This window comes from Crotalus tigris, unplaced genomic scaffold (assembly GCF_016545835.1).
Source record: "Crotalus tigris isolate CLP2741 ecotype Arizona unplaced genomic scaffold, ASM1654583v1 scf7180000018486.1709376, whole genome shotgun sequence".
NCBI lineage: Eukaryota > Metazoa > Chordata > Lepidosauria > Squamata > Viperidae > Crotalus > Crotalus tigris.
The window spans coordinates 1,234,691-1,256,541 of NW_024097034.1; the positions used below are offsets into that span (position 1 = coordinate 1,234,691).

A 21,851-nucleotide genomic window follows, 5' to 3' on the forward strand; every position below is an offset into this window, starting at 1 on the left:
ACGATCGGTTGGGGGTCGCGGCATTAAAAAGGTTGAGAACCACTGTTCTAGACTATTAATCATTCCTTTGTATAGGCTTCATCCTTCTTGCTGCAACTGATTTTCCTAAGGATGACTATATTGGTGTTGGTTATGACCTTTAAAGCCCGTAATGGCATGGGTCCAAGCTACCTGATGAACTGCATCATCCCGCTAGGACAAGTATGTCCTAATCATGCCAGCAGAGATGGCCTACTTCGGATCCTATCTGTCAAAGAACTCCAACTATGAGGATAAGGAAGAAGAGCCTTCTCTATTGCAGTGCCCAGTCTTTGGAAAATCTTACCCTCTAAACTAAGATCTGCGCTCCCCCACCATCCTTTCAACAAGAGTTTGAAGAGCTGGCTCTGCTGGTTGGCCTAGGAACCAAATGGGGAGTTCCACACTGGAGGTGGATGCTGGACTGATGGCAAAGTCCCCCTCCCCTTCTTGTTCGCTGCTCTCCACTCATCCATCTATTTGGTTATCACATTGAGGTATTCTTGTTGTGTTCCTTTTTCATTGTTTATTTTACTGTTCTATTATTTTAGTCCTGTTTACACTCCTTTCATTTTCTTCTTGTTATTATTGTAAACCTCCTAGAATAGCCCCACAGTGAGATAGGTGGCAAATAAATTAAACACACAAATAAATAATTAACTTTGGTTGTTTCCTGGGATGTTGGAAACCAATAAACCAAGTAAGTTTTAAGCATCAACCTCCAGAGCTGTCTCAATTATAACAATAAATCTGGGCCCCTCATCTGCCCCAAAGACCTAGGTAATTCTTAAAATTCTAGGAATTCTCAATTCACTGTTTGGAAATGAGGCAAACTCCAAAATATTCAAAGAACTACTCAAACTATTTGTTCTGAAAAGGAACTTTTTAAAAAAATGATAATAATAACAACAAAAATGGCAGCCAGTCTTAAGAACTAAATGTCATAATGGTAAATGAGAACAAACAATCGGGTAAAGAGCACCACTGATTTAGAAAAAAAAAAGTTTAATGGTTTTTCTTGTCCAGTCGTGACTGACTCAAAGGGATGGTGCTCATCTCCAATTCCCAGCAGAAGGAACCTGCGTTGTCTGAGACACATTTCTGTCATCATGTGGCCAACATAAAAATATGGAATGCAGTAACCTTCCTACTGAAGCGATACCTATTTATCTTGAATGCATTTGGGTTAATATGAAAGGGGGGGAAATGACATTGTCGTAGGTGTATACTATAGGCCACCCAACCAAACAGAGGAAATAAATGAACTTTTTGCTAGTCAGCTAACTAAAGTATGTAGGAAGCACATCACAATAGTAATGGGGGTTATGACCTCCAGCAGGGTTGGCATGCTCACATATGGATGGGGCAAAGCAGAAACCACCAATATTTTTTAAGACATAAGGTCCGACAAGAATTAATAAAAAGCTGGAATATAGTTAAACATCAATATTACACAAAGATTCCGGCTTGGCTATCGCCATTGGAGGCAGTCACATATCCCAATCTGTATAGGAAAGACAAAGCTATTATATATAAAGACATCCAGACAGAAGAAGGTTATTTAAAACAAAAACAAGAACTAAAACAAGGAATAGACATGGAGTGGTGGTCTTATCTCCAGATACAAGCAAGATACCTGAAGGATAAGCAAGAATGGGATATTAACAGACAAAATACGGGATTAGATAAAATACTGCTAGGCCCGGAGAAAAAACAAATAAAGAATATTTATAAACACCTATTGGAATATAAGCTATATGAGAAGCAGGTTAAAGAAACAATGGTGACATGGGCAATAGATCTAGGATATAATATAAATATGGATCTATGGGAGCAAAATAACAAAATCACATTGGTGACATCATATAAAGAAAACCTGTATAAGATGGTTTACAGATGGCATCTCCCTCCGGCCAGATTAGCCAAAATGAATAATGGATATTAATCTACTGTATGTGTTGGAAATGTAAAAAAGAAAAGGGCACCTTTTTTCATGTATAGTGGACATGTAGAGAAGCACAGGTGTACTGGCGTATGGTTTGGGAATGGGCAATAGAAATGACTAGGTAAAACATTCAATACAAACCTCAGATATTACTATTAGGAATACTAGAGAAAAATGTAAATAAAGAAGACACATATTTAATTATTCATGTGGTTACGGCGGCAAGGATACTATTTACTCAAAAGTGGAAAGCAATGGAAGTACCAAGTGGGGAAGCACTAATAAAGAAAATTATGTATTGTGCAGAACTAGATAGGATAACTAAAAGATTAAAAAATCAGGAAGAAACAGAATTTTATCGAATATGGAATAAATTTTATAGATGGAGGGAAAAAATGGAGGTCACAGTAAAGAGATAAGTTAAGATAGAGACCAGAAATGTATAGTTGTATATAGATATATTGTATGTAATTAATGTACAATATGGACAGAGATGTCAGTCAAAGACGATTTACCATGTTTAATGTTTTTAATCCTTTTTTTTCTTTGTACTCAATAAAAACTTATTAAAAAAAATAATAGTAATGGGGGACTTTAATTACCCTGACATCAACTGGGAGACAAACTCTGCACCAAGTGGAAGATCAAACAGATTCCTGGCAAACCTAGCAGACAACCTTGTCTCCCAAAAAGTAGAGAAGAGAACTAGGGGATTAGCCATATTGAATCTAATTCTCACTAACAGAGATGAAATGATAGAAGGTGTTGAAGCCACAGGAACCTTGGGGGAAGTGATCATGCAATATTGGAATTCAACATTATGAAAGCACAAGCAATAGAACACAGTCAAACTAGAGTCTTGGACTTTAAGAGACTTAATTTCAGTAAACTTAGAGAGGGCTTGGGAAGGATTCCATGGATGAGAATCCTCAAGGGGAAAACAACTCAAGAAGCTTGGGAAATTTTGAAAAGTGAGATAATAAAAGCCTAGTCTAGCACAATACCAACAAAGAAGAAAAATAACAGCTCTCAAAAGAAACCAGCATGGCTGCATAAAGAATTCTCTGATAAAATGAAAGATAAAAAGGACAAGTATAAAAAGTGGAAAGAGGGGCATATAACTAAGGCAGAATATCAGCAAATAGCCCGAGATGAAGTGCAAAGATGAAGTGAGGAAAGCTAAGGCTCAAAATGAACTAAGGCTTGCGACCAAAGTAAAAAATAACAAAAAAAGCTTCTTTCAACATGTAAAAAACAAGAAAAAAGTTAAAGAAATGATTGGTCCATTAGTGGAGGAAAGTGGCAAGAAGGTGCAAGCAAAGGGAGAAAGCAGAACTATTTAACTCGTTTTTTTTGCATCTGTCTTTATACAAAGGAAAAAATAGTCCAACCTATCAAAAATAGTGCCATAAAAAACAAAATAGAAATACACGTTAAGATAGGCAAGAAAATGATAAGTGAGCACCTGTCCAGCCTAGATGAGTTCAAATCACCAGGACCAGATGGATTACACCCCAAAGTTCTCAAGGAACTGGCAGATGTGATCTCAGAACAACTGAACTATATTTTTCAAAGATCCTGGAGCACTGGGGAACTACCAGAGGACTGGAAAAGAGCTGATGTAGTTCCCATCTTCAAAAAAGGGAAAAAATGGATCCAGGAAATTACAGACCTATCAGCCTGACCTCAATATCTGGGAAGATTGTGGAAAAGATAATCAAACAACGAATCAGCAAACACCTAGAGGCAAACAAAGTCATTACTAAAAGCCAACCTGGGTTTGCCAAAAACAGATCATGCCAGACAAATCTTATTGCATTCTTTGACCAAGTGACAAAATTAGTGGACCAGAGGAATGCTGTGGATATAATTTACTTGGACTTCAGTAAGGCATTTGATAAAGTAGATCACAACCTATTACTTGATAAGATAGAAAAATGTGGTTTAGACAGCATCACCACCAGATAGATTCATAGCTGGCTGACCGGCTGTACTCAGCATGTGGTCTTCAATGAAACTGCATCTACATGGAGGGAAGTGTATAGTGGGGTGCCCCAGTGCTCTGTTCTAGGCCCAATGCTCTTCAACATCTTCACCAACGATTTGGATGAGGGGATAAATGGGTAACTCATCAAATTTGCAGACGACACCAAGCTGGCAGGAATAGCCAACACTCCAGAAGACAGGCTTAAGATACAGGAGGATCTGGACAGACTAGAACACTGGGCACTATCTAACAAAATGAAATTCAATGGTGAAAAAAGTAAGGTTCTACATTTAGGCAAGAAAAACCAAATGTACAGGTATAGTATAGGTGATACCTTGCTTAATAGTAGTAACTGTGAGAAGGATCTCAGAGTCCTAGTGGACAATAACTTAAATATGAGCCAGCAGTGTGGTGCAGCTGCCAAAAAAACCAACACAGTGCTGGGCTGCATTAACAGAGGGATAGACTCAAGATCACGTGAAGTATTAATACCACTTTACAATGGCCACACTTGGAATATTGCATCCAATTTTGGTCACCATAATATGAAAAAGATGTTGAGAATCTAGAAAGAGAACAGAGAAGAGCAACAAAGATGATTAGGGGACTGGAGACTAAAACATATAAGGAACGGTTGTTGGAATTGGGTATGTCTACTTTAATGAAAAGAAGGATGAGGGGGGACATGATAGCACTGTTCCATATCTCAGGGGCTGCCACAAAAAAGAGGGAGTCTATTCTCCAAAGCACCTGAAGGCACGGCAAGAAGCAATAGATGGAAACTAATCAAGGAGACAAGCAACCTAGAACTAAAGAGAAACTTCTTGATAGTTAGAACAATTAACCAGTGGAACAACCTGCCTCCAGAAGCGGTTAATGCTGCAACATTGGAAGTTTTTAAGAAGAGACTGGACAGCTATTTGTCTGAAATGGTATAGGGTTTTCTGCCTGAGCAGGGGGTTGGACTAGATGACCTCCAAAGTCTCTTCCAACTTTATTATTATTATTATGGATCATCGCACAGTCAGCCAGATGTTCAGACTGGATTTGGAATTTTGTCTACCTATCGAGTCCTTACCCAGGACCTGGGATAGGCAGATGTGGATGTTTGATGGTATTACAGGTATTGTCACAGGATGGAAGCAGTTCCTAGTAAGGCCGCCTTTTGCAATTGACTAATAGCAAATTTGTCAATGCCAATGGTGTTCAAGTGGTTGTTGTTGTTGTTGTTGTTGTTGTTGTTGTTGTTATTATTATTATTATTATTATTATTATTATTATTACATGCATCTGCATCCTTTCAAACTGCTAGGTTGGCAGGAGCTGGGGCAAGTAACAGGAGCTCACCCTGTTGCACAGTGCTCAGGTCTTGAGCCGAGGTTGACAAACTGAGCTTCTTAACTGCTGAGCTACTGCACCTCTCCCCAATGATTATACAAACTTTATTTAAGCAAGTATAGTCCCACAATCTCAATGTACTTTAGAATTCACTCACTTTTTCCTTGGTTCTCACTTCATCGAATATCTGCTGGATTTCTAGTTTCCAGTCATCTTGCATAGAATGGAAAGATTCTTGAGGCATCTCAGTCTGTACAGCCCCCTCAATGGCAGTCAGCTGCTCAAGAATCATAGTAAATGATGGACGAATATGGGGATCCTGTGCCCAGCACTCTGAAATTCACCAATTACATTTGTCAGAAGAATAAGACCAATTGACTCTAAGTCCACCTTGCAGAAATATTATTAATAATAATAATAAAAAATAATAATAATAATAATAATAATAGATACTTTTCTCTCTCATGCAGAACATTTGATGAAAATCAACAGAGAACTTTCTTGATGTGTTCTCGTACAAACTGCAATGGAAAAACAGTTTCCAAAAGGTAGTCACGTATAAACCTAGGATTGGAGTATTACATCTGAAGCATATGACTTGCATTATGCATGGAATGTTATAAGCACAATCTTCAAAATGTCTGTGATCCTTTCACTTTCAAAAAGGGATAGCAGAAAGGCAAACAGAACATAGGTACATCCAACACAGGTCTCTGAGCAGAAAGGCAGGATATAAAGTAAATTAGTAACAGTAATTAGTATTAGCTCATGTGCTGTGTGCAATGGGAATGATGAGACCTACTGAGCCCATGTACCCATGTCCTGCCAAAGCACCTGCTTTTTTTAAAAAAAAAAACAAAAATTCCATTTTTTCCCCTCACATGACTTGTTCTAAGGAATGATTTTAATGCCACTTTTTAGTTATTTTTATATGTTGGAATGACGAAAGGAGTGACATTCTGATAAAGGGTGTGACTGATGTACTGTCTAGTTTTATCACTCCAATGATAAGGTCTTTTGATTTCCTATAAGACCAAACGTAATATACGGGCTATTGTCCTGGGGACCCATTCAAATCCTCACTGAAGGAACTTGGGTGAAACACAAAGAAACATTTACGGTAGATAGTTCACACTCTTTTAACTGAAGCTACACCTCGTATGGCTGATAATCAAGCTAGTACTTCCAAAGATGAATGTAACTTTCAAAAAAAATGAACCGCATATTTAATATACCAAGTATATTAAAGCATTATTTAGTACAGGACTTCAGTGGAATGGAAAAATGTTTTCTGACTCCGAATAGAAGCTAGCCTAGTACCAAATGAAACACTGTCATTAAAAGTCACATATGTTATAGAGAACATGCAAGCAATCTTACATCAGCTGTCTTAATAAGCAGCACAAGTACCTTTCATTAGTTTAGCAAATGGTTCAGGACAGGTGGATGGAATGGGCAAAGTAAGCTTATTGACAGCAACGCCGTAAGCCACAGCAAGACCATCAATGCCACGGTAAGGAACCTCTCCTGTAAGCAGTTCCCACAGCAATACGCCATAACTATAAATAAATTTGCAAACAATTAATTGTGCTTGTTTAATGCTAACACATGATTTCCTAAAGGTAGGGAAGGACAGCAGTCTGCCTAGAAAGTACTCTAGTAGGGGGGAGAAAATAAAATCCAGAAAGAGAGCATCTGCCTTCCCCCATCTGGGGCCATTGGAATATGTTGGTCTTCCCGTAATCCCTAACTTCCATGCTTCTGTTTAAAGAAAGTTGAACTCCAATATATCTTACAAGCATCAAGCTGAGGAAGAATGCGCTATAACTGCGCCATGGCAATGTTCTGCATCCTCCCAAAAGTAGATTTGATACTATACACTTTTGCAGCAAAATGAAACACACTAAACCTCCAGGATATTTGAATCCAGAAAGTTTTATTATGCAGACAATTAAATTATTCCTCCCCCAAGATTTTCAGCCAGAATAATATACACCAACATTTGTATTTCACTGTTGTTCTAAAACTTGATCTGAAGTTTATTGAAATTTAGTTATTCTTCAGTTGCAAAAGGAAACAAATTATCACGTCTTTTACACCAGGCTTGATGATCTTATAGTGTTAGATGGGGCCTTTTTGTAAAACTGGTTTCCAAAATGCTCTTGAGCTTGAGGGAAATTGGTTAATTTTCTTCACAAAAATGTATTTCAGCTGATCAACCCATAAGGATGGAAAATGAAATGTTTTCAGAGTTGAAGTGACAGAGTTTAGTAAATGTCATTAGCATTAGGAGTGATTTGAAGCATTGTATAGAAAGACTAACAATGAATGTAACATGTAGCAAATGGCACCCATTCTGCCTTGCTTTATCTGTATGTAAATGGGAGGCTTCAGCACATATCACCATGTAACCATTACTCCCCTTCCTTAAACAAGAAATCAGGCTTAGTATTTCCTTTGTTGATTTAGCAAAAAGGTTCAGGGATTATGGGAGATGTACACAGGCTTCATCTCCAGTTAAGTGCCAGTATACTATCAATTCACTGTGGGGGAAGGGCATATCAGACAGCACAACCAGATTCTCCCTTATAGGCCTTACTAAGCAGAAATCAAGTTCCATCTTTCTATATTTACTTTGCATAATTACTTAAGAAAATGCAAGGTGAAAAAAAAGCAGGAATAGCAAATATTCAAGAATCAAAAGTAATGTCAAGGTATTAGCAAAGCCTCAAAAGAAATTCACTCTCAAATGGCATGACAACAGAAGGTAACTGGGGCCTGCAATTAAATTGTTTAGGAAAAATGACAGATTATCTTCCTGCATTGTAACTATACGGAAAGTGAGCCAATGGCAACGACTCCTTTCCATACGCAACTCAGGCTACAGTATTAAGAATATTTTGATGCACCTTCAAAAAGAATTAAATGATATTGTTCCTAAGCAAATGGATGCGTAGAAACGTTTAAGAAATTTCCTATGGTGGAATGCATAAGAAAAAAGATATAAGTTTAGTAAGTGACAAGATAAGAATAAACATGTGCATGCAATATTTTTTCCTCTTTTTAAAGATCAAAGAATGCTGAGGATAAAATAAGAAAAGGGCTTCTGCGTTTTCTTGCTTCAGGGAAAATAATAATCAAGGGTGCAGAGCAGAAATAAGAGGAGCAAAGAAACACAAAGGGAATCTGGAGTTTTTAATTATCAGCTTTCACTTTCTTCTGTTTTAAGGAAAGAAAAACTGACCCATGAGGCTTTGTAGAGGAGCTTGAAGCTATATAGACTCTGTCTACAAAATAATCTCTGTGTTCTGGGTAGACTTGATGTCTCTCGTGGCTGCTTTTAGATGTTATACTAAATCATGGCTTAGAATTACAAGCATGTACATGCAAACTTTGGGCTTAGGTGCTTCTCCTTGCTGGCTACTAGCATAGCTGAGTGGCATTCAGAAGGTTTTGCTTTCATTTCAGATTAGTCAGAGTGTTATGAATTTTAAAAGCTTCAAACTTTAGAGGGAAAAAACTTAGTTTTGTGTGTGAAGTGTAATACATACTTTGCAAGGCCACAGAATAGGATTTGCTTTCTTTTGGACTAGCTGGATGAGCAGCTAGAGGTCAGTGAGGACTGCTTGGAGCCACAGAGTTTGTGCATTCCTGGCTGACCTCTTGCTGATTTTTGTGCTCTACTCATATTTCTAACCAATTCACAAAGGTGTAGCATTAGAGAAGATATAAACTAGGAATTGGACAAATAAGACAATTGTGATTTAACAAATCACAATTAAACAAATAATAGTTTAACCTTTTTTGACATTAGCTTATTTCCATTAAGCACTTGGTTTGCATAACATGGCAAGTATGGTAATATGCAGTAAAACAGGGGTCTTCAAACTTGGGCCTTTTATGACTTGTGGACTTCAACTCCCAGAATTCCTCAGCCAGCGTGCCTAGCTAAGGAATTCTGGGAGTTGAAGTCCACAAGTCATAAAAGGCCCAAGTTTGAAGATGCCTGCAGTAGAAGATAAAGCCTTAGAAGGGCTCTTTGCAATTGTACTACAAGAATATATAAACCCTATGTTTCTTTTGCTTTTTTTTAACATGGATTTGACATTGTCTCTGATCCAGCGTATAAAACTTGAAAATTGGGAGTAATGTATCCAAACTAGGAAGCCAAGACAGAATAACTGCTCAAACCAGAGAACCTGACAAAGTGGCTTACTCTTCATAATTAAAATTGGTATAAATTTGGAATAAAATGTTACTCTTGAATAATGGTATTCATATTGTCTTGTCACTAGTTATTAAGTCTTTAGAGCTATTTCAACTCACCTTTATTAATAAATGAGTATCAGATTTATTACAGCATACATTTAATTAAACAGCATATTAGATAACTTTTAGAATACTATCGGCCTGGCAGAAAGCTCTCTGAAGATCTGTCTTTCCAGATATGCCTTCTCATCTTCCAGCAAAAAAATGGGAAGGAGGAGGGGGCCTTTGCACTATGTGCTAAGCTATGGTTTATTTAAGCATATTGTGTAGAAAACAGTGAATCAATTTACATTAAACCTTAGTGTGATGTTCAAACTCACTACTGTCTCCATCAGTCCTATGGCTAAGAACCACGTGTACTTTTCTCCACATGCAATAGTTATAGAGTAAAAAAAAAACTGTTACTAAACACTTGGGTTTTGTGAATTACTGGACCCACAAAATTCCCTTTTCCTCTCAAAGAATCCACAGAGTAATGGATAAAATTCCACATTTAGAATTGTGTATGTTTCAGAACCTGTTTATTAGATTAGATTAGGTTAGATTAGATTAGATAACCTTTATTGTCATTTTTTACTGTGGGCACAATGGCACACATTAAAAATGAAATTTAGTTGCTGGCTCTCAAAGTGTACACATACACAACACACATTTAAACATACTATATACAACATATGTATAGATCTACATCCTTACATATAAGTAACATATAAATATTAATCACTGTCCATCTTAAATACATAACGGAAGGAAGAAGCTTTAGAGTTCACAAACTCTGAACTGCTTTGAAATCCTTTATGGTTTAAAAGCACTATGTAATTATTGTTTAAATCTAAAAATTAAGCATCTCTTATTTTGTTTTAAAAAAAACTATCAATAAAAAAATAGAACCATTAAGGTTATTTTGCATGCATATTAGAAGAAAACCATTGAACATAAGGTTGGTTCAAATTTTATTTAGTTATACAGAAGTCATTTAAACACTTTACCTCCAAAGGTCACTTCCTTTAGAAAACATGGATGATTTAATGACCTCAGGAGCCATCCATGCATAGGTTCCTGCAGTACTCATTTTGGTTGTTCGGTGCCACTCTCTTGCCAAGCCAAAATCTGTGATTTTCAGAGTTTTGTTGTGGATGTCATCATTTTCTATCCTCTCAAGCAACAGTACTGTAAAAGACATGTTTTCATTATCAGTTGTATTAACAAAGTCCATGTAAGCATAATCTATCTCTCTTATTTGAAACCTCAATATATAATTTTGATTTAAAATGTATTTATCACTACAATGACTTATATCTTCAGATTCTTCCTTCAGCTACAATGCTATCTCTAATGCTGTAAGCCTGAATTATAGAGCCATGTAAACAGAGTGGCATTGTTCAGTCAGAAGTTAGAGAAAAAATATACGAGTTGCCTTATATTGTTCTTTCTCCGATGATTCGAAATGAAAATCACTGAAACTTGTTCACAAAATGGGAAACCAGGTTTATAGAATGAGGAACCAAACGTCACAAACTGGCATATTATTCCTGACTAATTCATACACATTTTACATTTAGTTTATATACTATTGTTGCTAATGGCAGCAACTGTGTTCAAGAACACTTGAGATAGACACAGGTCAAAGTCTGGTTTACAGATAGTAAATTGAGATTAAGGTGTTTTTTTCTGGGTAATCTATACTGCAACACGCTATTAAGCAGTAACTAGTTAAAGTAGTTCTGGCCATGGAATGAATTCAAGCGAAAGGCTGATGCCCTCTCATCTTTCTAACTGTAAGGCATGTTTAATATTTTACTATTTCTGAAAAAGTGGTGCATATTATCAACCTGTTTTGAAGCACAAATCAAATACCAAAGAAAGTTTAATGAAACTCAGTGCCCAAGTTGGCAATAATTAGTTCCAAGAGCATGCCATAAAGGTAATGATTTGAACATGATGGCCTTTGTACTTTAATGAAAGAGGTTTTGTTCTAAATTCCACAGATGCAAAGTGGAATTCCACAAATTCCATGTCAGCCAGGCAGTCTAACCGAAACCAAACACAATCTGATTTGGAAAGGTGATAATTGGCAGCCAGCCAGTCTTCTACTTTCTTTCCTTTTTTTTCCCCTGAGGGAGGAGTGACAAAAAGAGCACAGATGCAAGGCCACTTATCTACCACAAGCAGAATGGAGAATTACAATTGCTACAGACATGCTACATTTTCCCCACCTTACCTTCGTTTATCATACCCGGGTGGTGGAGTGCTTGACATAAACAAACTGAAGAGGTGACATGGCCTTATGATGGAACAAATTCTTGTGGTCTGTTGCTTAGCAACCTGTAGGAGGCCATCCCTCTTGCACTCCTACAGATATTTGCTTCCCATTAGCTTCATATCAAAACCAGTGACCTTTACAACTTGGACTGATTCTGTGCACTCAACTATACATAGCTGAAATTCAGTGTATATATACACACAGAAACATACGAGCATACACAGAATCTGAAAGTTGCTTTACTCACAAATCATAAAATAAATACAACTTGACAACCAATTCCACAAGTGACTGGATGAACCTGATCTGTTTGCAAAACTTTCAGTCCAATTTGAAGACACAAAAGTTCTTTTTTATCAGAACTAAAATTAGGGTTGACTTCAATCGGTCAGTTCAGGGGATGGTACCAAGAAAAAAAGAAAGCTTCCATTTCCTCTGCAGTATCCAGGCATTTTAACATCTGTTCTAAGGAGTCCCAAAATATGGAACAGATTTGATTTCGCAGGGTCTAAGGAGGAGAAAGGCATCTCTTCAAAAAGGGCTGCAGTTTGCTTTATCATAATTCAACCTTACATCAAGCTTATTAACCTTTTAGGTATTTAAATTTGTAAAATCAACGTAAAAACAGGCTGCACCTGTGTAAGCTTCATTGAATTCAATGAGTTTAAAATCTATTTAGTGCCTGAGTGTGTGACAAGTTACATTGCACCTTTCCAAATATTACCAGTTTTAAATCTTACTAGTTTTAAATTTTATCAGCTTTACATCTTGGTTTGTCCAGAGAAGAGAAGACTACAGATGACTGACAATGTACATTGTTCCTAGAGATCCATTTCAGGCAAATGAATTGTTATCCAATAATACAACCGTTGGTAATCGCTACCCCCCAGTACTAAAAATGCAGCATGCAAAGTACAAAATACAAAATGATATGCTCACTGTGGAAGTAGATATCTTTAACCTGATTATCTGCATTGAAACTGGCCTTGGGGAGGAAGCTTATTGGGAGAAAAAGGACACAAGATAATACTGTATCACTGATAAGGTTAGAACGCTTCCTTCTCAATTGTCAAGAATTTCAATTCTTTTTCCTTTTATTCTGTTGTTGTCTATTCAGAATCATAAAGCCAACTAAATTCCACTGCTCTTGGCACAAAGATCAGACATGTTAATCTATTACATTAAAATTAACAGTATGTCCTCTGGCACTTTTTTTTTAAAAAAAATCACATTTTCTATGGTTTTGGATTAGATTCCATGTGTTTAATTATTTATTTGTAGGCCACCCAAATCTGCTACAACTCTACAACAAATCTAAAAATCTCTATGTGCTGCAAGAATAATTGTTCTTTCTAAACATGAATAAAATGGAATTTAATTTGGCCTCTTAAAAAGACAATAAGCTTTTTACACTTAGAACTTGGGTCATTCCCTTCCTGTCTACTTTGAAGTATGAAAGGGGATAAAATTGCTCCAGAAAATTATCAATGCCTTGAGTCATGAAAAGGTGTTGCCAGCAACCTTAAAATAGGCTGTGGTAATATCTTTATTTTCAGAAGCCCTACCTGAACCCAATAGTCCTTAATAAATACCTATAACTCTGTCTCTAACTTTTCTTTTCATGATAAAGGTTATGAAGATTGTGGTCATTGACAGCCATGGAGAAGTCTAGAGATAGAAGGCTATCTGGGCCTGCTTCAGTCAAAGTTCAAGTTTGTTGCTTCATGAATAAAAGCGGATTCTCAGTGGCTTTCAGTACCATCAACCATGTTATCCCTCTGGACCAGCTAAAAGAGGTCTTGTATCACAATTATTTCATTCTTTCTTTAACTGACATTTCTACATGATACAGGGAGTAGAGAGGTTGGTGACACAGCTACTCCTTTGGGGAAGGTGGGAACAGGGTTTGGTATTTTTCCTGCTGCTCTTTAATGTCAACGTGAAGTTCTTGCTCCAGGTTATCCACTGGTCCAGGGTATGGCATTGTTGTTGTTTTTTTTCCCTTTATTCCTTATTGGCCCATTTTTCTTTAGTCATCCTTGCACAATCTTATGTCTATAAGCAAAATGTTCTTCACTCACAAGGAACATCAGATCTCCAATCCACTATATATATAGGGTCAAACATCAGTCTTCCCAATGCTACAAGACTGATCTCTTAGCAACAGTATGCTGATGGTATCCAACTATACATCACCATTCTGGGACAGACAGAAGATGCTGTTATTGTCCTGTCCCAATACCTGGAAATTATCTGGATGGAACAAAATAAACTAAAACTGGATCTGAGCAACAGTTCCTACTCATCCATCAAGAACAGAATGGGACCAATTTGGCACATGGTTAGGAGTTGGCAAAAGAAAGTCTGAGTCTGAAATGAGCTATATCCAGCCAGGAAAAAAAAATCCTAAATGGGAGAAGCAGTTGGCCAGTAGCTTGCAATATGTCTGATTCTTCCATACTGGTACTTAAGCCCAGTTCTCCTTCCATCCTGGCCAAGTGACTCAAAGCAGAGCTGCTATTAAAGATTTGCAGAAGCCATGTTCACTATGCATGTAGAAAATGATCTCATATTGTATCCTCTATCTTTATTCCTAGCCATGTAAATACAGTGGGAAATTTCTCAAATGCCTTATGATAGGGCTGTGGTGGCGAATCTATGGCATATGTGCCACAGGCGGCACATGGAGCCAGCCCAGTCAGCACGCGTGCCATCGCCCCAGAGGGAGGTGGGGCCAGGCTGCTCCCCTCTGCCTCTCCACATGCGCCTGTGCTCTTGCTCGCTCTCGGCCGTGTGGGGGCACGAAATCGCTCTGGAGGCATAGATCCAGGCGGCAGAAGCCACATCCACCCAGCGGGCCACACCCATCCAGCAGGCCACACCCACCCAGCACCTGACGATACATAAGTGGGTTTTGGGTTGCAGTTTGGGCACTCGGTCTCTAAAAGGTTCGCCACCACTGTTATAGGGGATACACATTAAATGTGTTAATAGAAATGCATTATACTCCACTCCTCCGTGGCCTTGGAAGCTGAGTTTTAGTTTTTTTCACTAGATATGTACACATAATACAGAGAAATCTGGAATCTTTAGATGTCCAATACTGAAAGACTCAATAACCCCAAACCTGCATTAAGTGACAATATAGTAATGCTTTTTATTAGCTGTTTCTCCTCATGTTTTGGTCTTAAAACATATCGCCATGATTCATGCTTCCCATCAGTTCATCCCTACAAGCAAGGCAATTTTACACTACTATCAGTATGTTGGATTATTAGGGTTCCGCAGATCACTGCTGCTTCACATTAGCAGTACACTTCACTACAGTCTTGATATGGAAAGATTTTCATGTTATACTGTATTGCCGGGGTCCCCAGTCCATAGGCTAGTAGTGGACCGCAGCATGCCAGCAACCGGTCCGCACAAACAAGCAAAGCCCCATCCATGGGATGCAGGCAGCACACAAAACCACACTCACTCTGCTCTGTGGAAAAACCATTCTCCACGGAACCGGTCCCTGGTGCCCAAAAGGTTGGAGACCTTTGCTGTATTCCAAGGTCTGACCTGACTTGCTTTTCCTTTGACTTTCTACTAAATTTAATTTATAGACTTCAGTTCCTACCCATCTTTGAGAATTGATTCATACTAGTACACCAGATAAACCAAAAAAGCCACATCTGAGTTCCACATGATAACAAATATTATTGGATAAAAACCTGATTTGACAAGATAAAAAGTGAATTCAAGTGAAAATCTGTATTTTTCCTGATTTCACTTAAGCAAATAGTTTTTTTCCTAAATAATACTAATAGAATTTGGATCCGATTCTGAACAGTGGTCAGGATAGAAGAAAATCATCTATAAAAACTAACTCATGCCAGACTCCGCAAAGTTAGGAATGCTGTTTTTCAAAATCAGAAGCACAACGCTCAGGAAGGCTACAGTACACTTTCCTTTAAGATGAGTCTTAAGCAAATTTCAAGCAGGAATTAAATAATTTGGTCCAAGTAATTTAGGAACAATGAAATTTTCAATACTTAAAAATGAGTGTTTATTTATTTATTTCAGGTGCATGTGCTTCCTAGGTGGGGTACAGGAAACTGTATGTTGGCTTGCAAGATAGTCTTTGGTTCAGGCATCTTAGTTTGCATGAGCATGCTATTGAGTTTTGTTGTGCTTCTGGCATATTTGACCAAAATGTGGCAAAAGTCACCAATATCACATCATTACTGCTACCAGGAAATGCTGCATTTGACATGGGTAAGTCCGATAACCTAATCACCTTTTCCCCATCTTACAATAAAGTGCTAAGTGATTGAACTAAAGTCATAATGGAGATATTTATGGCCCCAATTGGCAAAACTAAATACAAGCTTTTTCTTCCCCACTCCTCTTATCTCTTCTATATTCACATATTTTTGCTCCTACTTCCTTACTTTTTCCCAATTTATATTATTTTTTTTATTTTTATAATAGTATTTACTATTATTTATTTATGTATCATTTATTTATAACAGTTGTAAATTATCACACCATTGCACTTTTGAAATGTAATGCTTTCATATGGGCATTGCCAAGCCAAATAAAAAATTTGAAAAGCTAAATTAACTGAAACCTCGATCTTCCCCATGAACAATTAAAGAATATTTTGGCTGTCAGAATTTAGGAAGCTTTTGTATTTCAACTCAGTAAATCATTTGGCCTATTCCATTTATCGATGTATAAATGTATTCATTTATAGTTATCTCCCACCTTTCCTTCAAGTGTACAAGTTGGCATACAGAACACGTCCTCCTACTATTTACACCATAACAATCCAGTGAAATAGGTTGGACTGAGAGAGTGACTGGCCAAAAGTCACACACAGAACTGTGTCTAAGGGCTTGAACACAGGTCTCTCCAGAGCCAATCCATTTCACAATCACTCCATCATGCTGACTCTCATTTGCATACAACCTTTGATTAGTCAGAGAACTGCTAATTCTGCTCCTTATCGATTGATAAGTGCAGACATTTCTGTTCCTCTCCGCTGTATAAGTACACACCCACTAAACCAGAAAATCAAGAAATAGATTTATTAGCAGAATTTTCTTCAAACTTTCTCTCACACTTATTCTATTTATTAACCGTAATTATAACCTGTCCTAAATTCCAATGGATTTTGGGTGAATAAAAAGAAATCTATACAATCAACAAAATTCAAACTTCAAATCAGTAGACATGATTGGCCCCATTAATAAATCCATCAAAATCCATATATCTTTGGGGAGAGGGATCCCCAAAACACCCCTCCATGACAGTGCTGATAGGCAAATTCATTTCTGACATATCCCACTGCCATAAAGAGATTTAATCATAATCAGCAGCACTTGGGCTTGAAGACTATTGGCAACAATAGCACAGTTTTAAGATTACTATTCATTATCAAAAAGAGCCAAACTACTAATCTCAGTTGTCTTACTACAACTAGATGTCTATTATTACACTATGCACAATTGTTATAAACATTGTTTATTTCTTTCAAACTAGCCTACATTACATTTAAAAATTTTACAGTTTCAATATACAAACTAACAATTAATTAAAGTGTTTTAACTTTTCCTGATTCTGCCAAGTAGGATTTTCCTACTTCTGCTGATGGATAACGTTGGATTTCATCCCTTCCACATCATAAAGATAACTACATAACTGAAGAGGAAGCATAAAAGATACACCATTCACAAAAGGGAAGTAAGGTAGAGTGCTTGAATACTATACACCATTTAAAATTGTAAATACCGGTATTAGAAATATTTTTAAAATAATAAGTACATGACTAGCGTAAATCTTCAGAAGGCATAATGTAGAAAATACGTTTGGTTTTGTTGTCCTTCCTGCAAACCTCTGGTCAGCTTCATATCTAGACTTAACAAAATTTGTCAATAATTTCTACCCAAATATTTACTCTAGCTATGGCTTACATTCAAGGCTATTCCTCACTGAAGCCATGTTTACCACCATTTAAAATCTACAATTGTCAAAGAAAACTAATCCTATTTTAAAAGCACGTGCTTTACAAATAGGGTGTGTTCAACCACCTCTCAAATCACAGTCTAATAAGTCTTCTAAAACATGTCTAGTCATATTTTTAGAAATCTACCTAATCTTTAGTAAGGTTTATTATGGAACATCAAATAGGTGTGGGTTAGAAATACAACAGGTTGTTAAAATTAAAAAAAAATACCCTCATTTAATTGGATTTGTGACATAGATTTTGGTAAATCAAAGACTTTCTCAATTAGACTACAGAAAGATGTGTTTTGTCATTTTCAGAAGTCCCTTGCTCAGAATAGATGGTATATGAGCTACCCTTTTTTGCAGTTCAGACTTTACAGAAAAAGCATCCAAAATTAGTAATTTGACATACTTTGTTAATAAAGTATGAATTACAATTAACTCATGTCCCACTGGTTAAGATCAACTGACATACTTGAAGGGTGGCACTCCTTGTTTGTGCCTTTGATTAAAGTAAGTCTTGATGACCGTGTTACAAGTTGACTCCCTGAAAAGTTAAGTTATTAACAATAGCCTTATACAGAATGTTTCCAAGTTGTTTCATTTCTTGAATAACAAGTTACAGAACTCAAGCCATGGCTGCTGCAATGTTTTGGAGGAAGCAAAAAAAAAAAGGCTGGCTTATCAGGCTTGAGTTAAAAGCACACCTGCAAAAACAAACATTTCATTAGCAGTGAAAAAAAGAACAAAGCAAAGCTGTTCTGCCAATATTGGCATGTCTGCCACTGATTGAATGCAAGCTCCCAAATTAGCTAAGGGAAGAGCCTCTTACCTATACACTTTGGAGTTCTGTTATCAGAATACTGTATGTGTTTGATTTCCCAGCAAACCCCGAGTTGCTTATAAAGAAAGAAAACTTAGTTCTAAAATTGAAGCATTATTTATATTAACATTTATTTTGGGCAATATTTATGTTTGGAACTTAAGACCAGCAAAGTTGTGCCCCTGTAAAAACCTTATTGGACAAAGTCATCAATGATTAAGATTCTTACAGAACTCTCTCTCTCCCTCTCCCTCTCTCCCTCCCCCCTCCCCCTCTCCCTCTCCCTCTCTCATTATTTTATTTACTATAGGGTAACTCTAGGCGGCTTACAGTCATAAAAATATGTCTATACATATACAATTAAAACATAAATAATTAAAATCAAACATTAAAATCTAAGAACACATGGGGAGGATGAGGGGGGAGTGGAGGGAGGGGGGATCTGTTGATACCTGATAACCAACTCCCACTGTGCCGTTTCTGTGGGGCCCCAGGCCAACTGGCAGAGCCAGGTCTTTAGACCCTTATGAGAGGATAGGAAGGTTGGGGCCAACCTCACATTGGGGGGTGGGCTAGGTGTTCCAGAGGGCAGGAGCAACAGCAGAGAAGACCCTCCTCCTGGATCAATGTATGAAAAACTTGGATTTTACATCAAGCAAGGAATACAGCAAAACAAAAACAACCTATTATGAATGCAAAGACAGTACCATCTCAGACTTACAGTCTTGCACTGAAATCACTGCTTATGAATTGGCTGCTTATCAATGTAATAGAAAGATTGATCAACATGGCTCCATGTCTCATCTTATTTATTTATTCATTAAATTTATACGCTGCCGGTTTCACTCTGAAAACTGACTCTGGGAAGCTTTGTTGTTATTATTTTCTGCAATTTAAGTCAATGCTAACTACCGACAAATTGTCTGGACTAATCCCTACAATTTTCTTGGCAACATTTTATTTTATTTTATTTTTATTATATATTTTATTAAGTTTTTTCAGGGTAGGGAAAAGCGAGGGTCATTATGAGAGGTGGGGTTCAGGGGGGAGTTCAAGGGAGGATTTAGGGTGGAAATGGGTACAACAATGAAAAATATTTCATGCTTTAGCAAGCAAACTACATCCGGATACAAGTATTCCACAGGGCTAATATAATGATCAGTAACTGTAGTCAACAAAAATAACAGAATTATAAAGCATATCGATTAATCAAAAGAAAAAGGAAAAATCAATCATCTTAATAAATTTTCCATTTCATTATCTCATTTTGCTAACCATTGATAAAAGTTTTCCCATGTTTTATAATAAACTGAGTCCTCTTTCTCTTTAATCTCTAATTTCTGCACATTCTAAAATTTTCCTAATTATAATCTCATCGGGTGGTATATCTTCATTTTTCAAGTATTGGGCAAATGCTATTTTCGCAGCTGTCGATATATGTAATATTAAATACTCGTTCTCTTTCCCATAATGAGATCCTTATATTCCTAGCAGAAACAATTCTGGCCTAAATTCTATTATGTATTTATTTATTTATTTATGAGATTTATATACCGCTTTAAGTGAAAGCACTCTCTAAGCGGTGTACACCAGTAAGCAATGTATATATATATTTACATTGCCCCCAACAATCTGGGTCCTCATTTTACCTACCTCGGAAGGATGGAAGGCTGAGTCAACCTTGAGCCGGTGAGATTTGAACCGCTGACCTGCTGAACACAGTCAGCTAAAGTGGCCTGCAGTACTGCACTCTAACTGCTGCGCCACCTCGGCTCTTCATAACTAAAAAGATTTTAGTTATCTTTTCCAGCCATATATGAATCTTACGCCAGAATTTCTTTGCACTAGGCCGTAGTGATGGCAAACCTTTTAGAGACTGAGTGCCCAAACTTCAACCCAAAACCCACTTATATATCATTGGGTGCCGGTGGGTGTGGCCCATTGGGTGGGCATGGACCATTGAGTGAGCATAGCTGCAGTGGTAATGGCAGACTGGGTGGGACTAAAAAGTTCAATCAATCAATTCCAACTTTGCGGGATCTTTTTTTTTCCCCGCAAGAAGTTGAAATTGATTGATTGAACCTTTTTTTTTTTTTTTTTTTGCACACGGCGGCAGAGGCCTAAAATGAAAAGGTTTTATAAAACCCAGCTGAAGGCCTAGGACTGGAGCATCAGCACGTGTGCCCACAGAGAGGCTCTGCGTGCCACCTGTGGCATGCGTGCCATAGGTTCGCCACCACGGCATTAGAGCACACCCACCAGATGTGATAATAAGTGCCTGGTTTTTGTTTACACGTCCAACAGTTATTCAAAACATTTTTAAACATTTTCACTAACCTTACTGATGTCATGTGCCATCTGTAAAACATTTTATATAAATTTTCTTTATATGAAGCTGCTTTAGTCAATTTGATGTTTCTGTCCCATAGTTTTTGTTTTTGGAAACATTTTAGAAGTGGTTTGCCTTTGCCTTCATTTTAAGGTTGAGAGACAGTGACTGGCCCAATGTTACCCTGCTGGCTTTATGCCTAAAGCAGGACTAGAACTCATAGTCTTTCAGTTTCCAGCCTGTTATCTTAACACTTACACCAAATTGGTTCTCTTATTACCTCATGTGGTCTATGTTTAATGTTGCGTTTAAAAACAGAGTTGTTTTCTATACATCTGATAACATATTTTTGATTTTTCTTCTTTGCTTTCTGTTTCTCTTATTGTTTGTTTCAATTTCTTGTATACAGTCATACCTTGGTACTTGACTGCTTTGAGACTTGTTGAATTTGGTATTTGACACATTTTAATGGGTAAATTTTGTCCTGGTACTTGTCATTTGTTTGGTCCTCGACACACAAGCTAGAAATTGTCGGTGTCGATTGCCTCGTAATTCACTACTCTTTCCAGTCAAAACAAAGGGTCATGTGTTAGTCACCTGGTAACTCTTGCCCTGTGGTCATCCCCTTGCGGTCTTATCTTAGTTTCTGTGGTCATTTTGTTTATTTTTGTGCTTTTTTTCCTCATCAGTGCAGGTAAAGTGAAGTTTTATTTTATTTAATCTAAGTATTTATTAATTTTTATGTTTATTTCTCATGTAAAGTCATGATATACTGTCCTATCCTTTTTTTTACATTTTGCCTTAGCAATGTACGTTGCCTTTGGTTTGGGAACACTTTAAATTTATTTATATTATTCCTTATAGGAAAAATTTGTTTGGTACTCT

At 37.2% G+C, this 21,851-nt stretch overlaps 1 protein-coding gene across 1 annotated transcript in view; it reads right to left on the reverse strand.

Annotated features, from left to right (window-relative positions):
- MAP3K21 (mitogen-activated protein kinase kinase kinase 21) overlaps positions 1-21,851 on the reverse strand; it is a 48,893-nt gene that overhangs the window by 16,209 nt on the left and 10,833 nt on the right. Inside the window, exons 2-4 of the mRNA XM_039353027.1 lie at positions 10,547-10,727; positions 6,699-6,847; positions 5,446-5,621 (exon numbers count right to left, since the gene is read on the reverse strand). Of these exons, the coding sequence (XP_039208961.1) occupies positions 5,446-5,621; positions 6,699-6,847; positions 10,547-10,727 (506 nt within the window). The remainder of the gene's footprint in view (positions 1-5,445; positions 5,622-6,698; positions 6,848-10,546; positions 10,728-21,851) is intronic.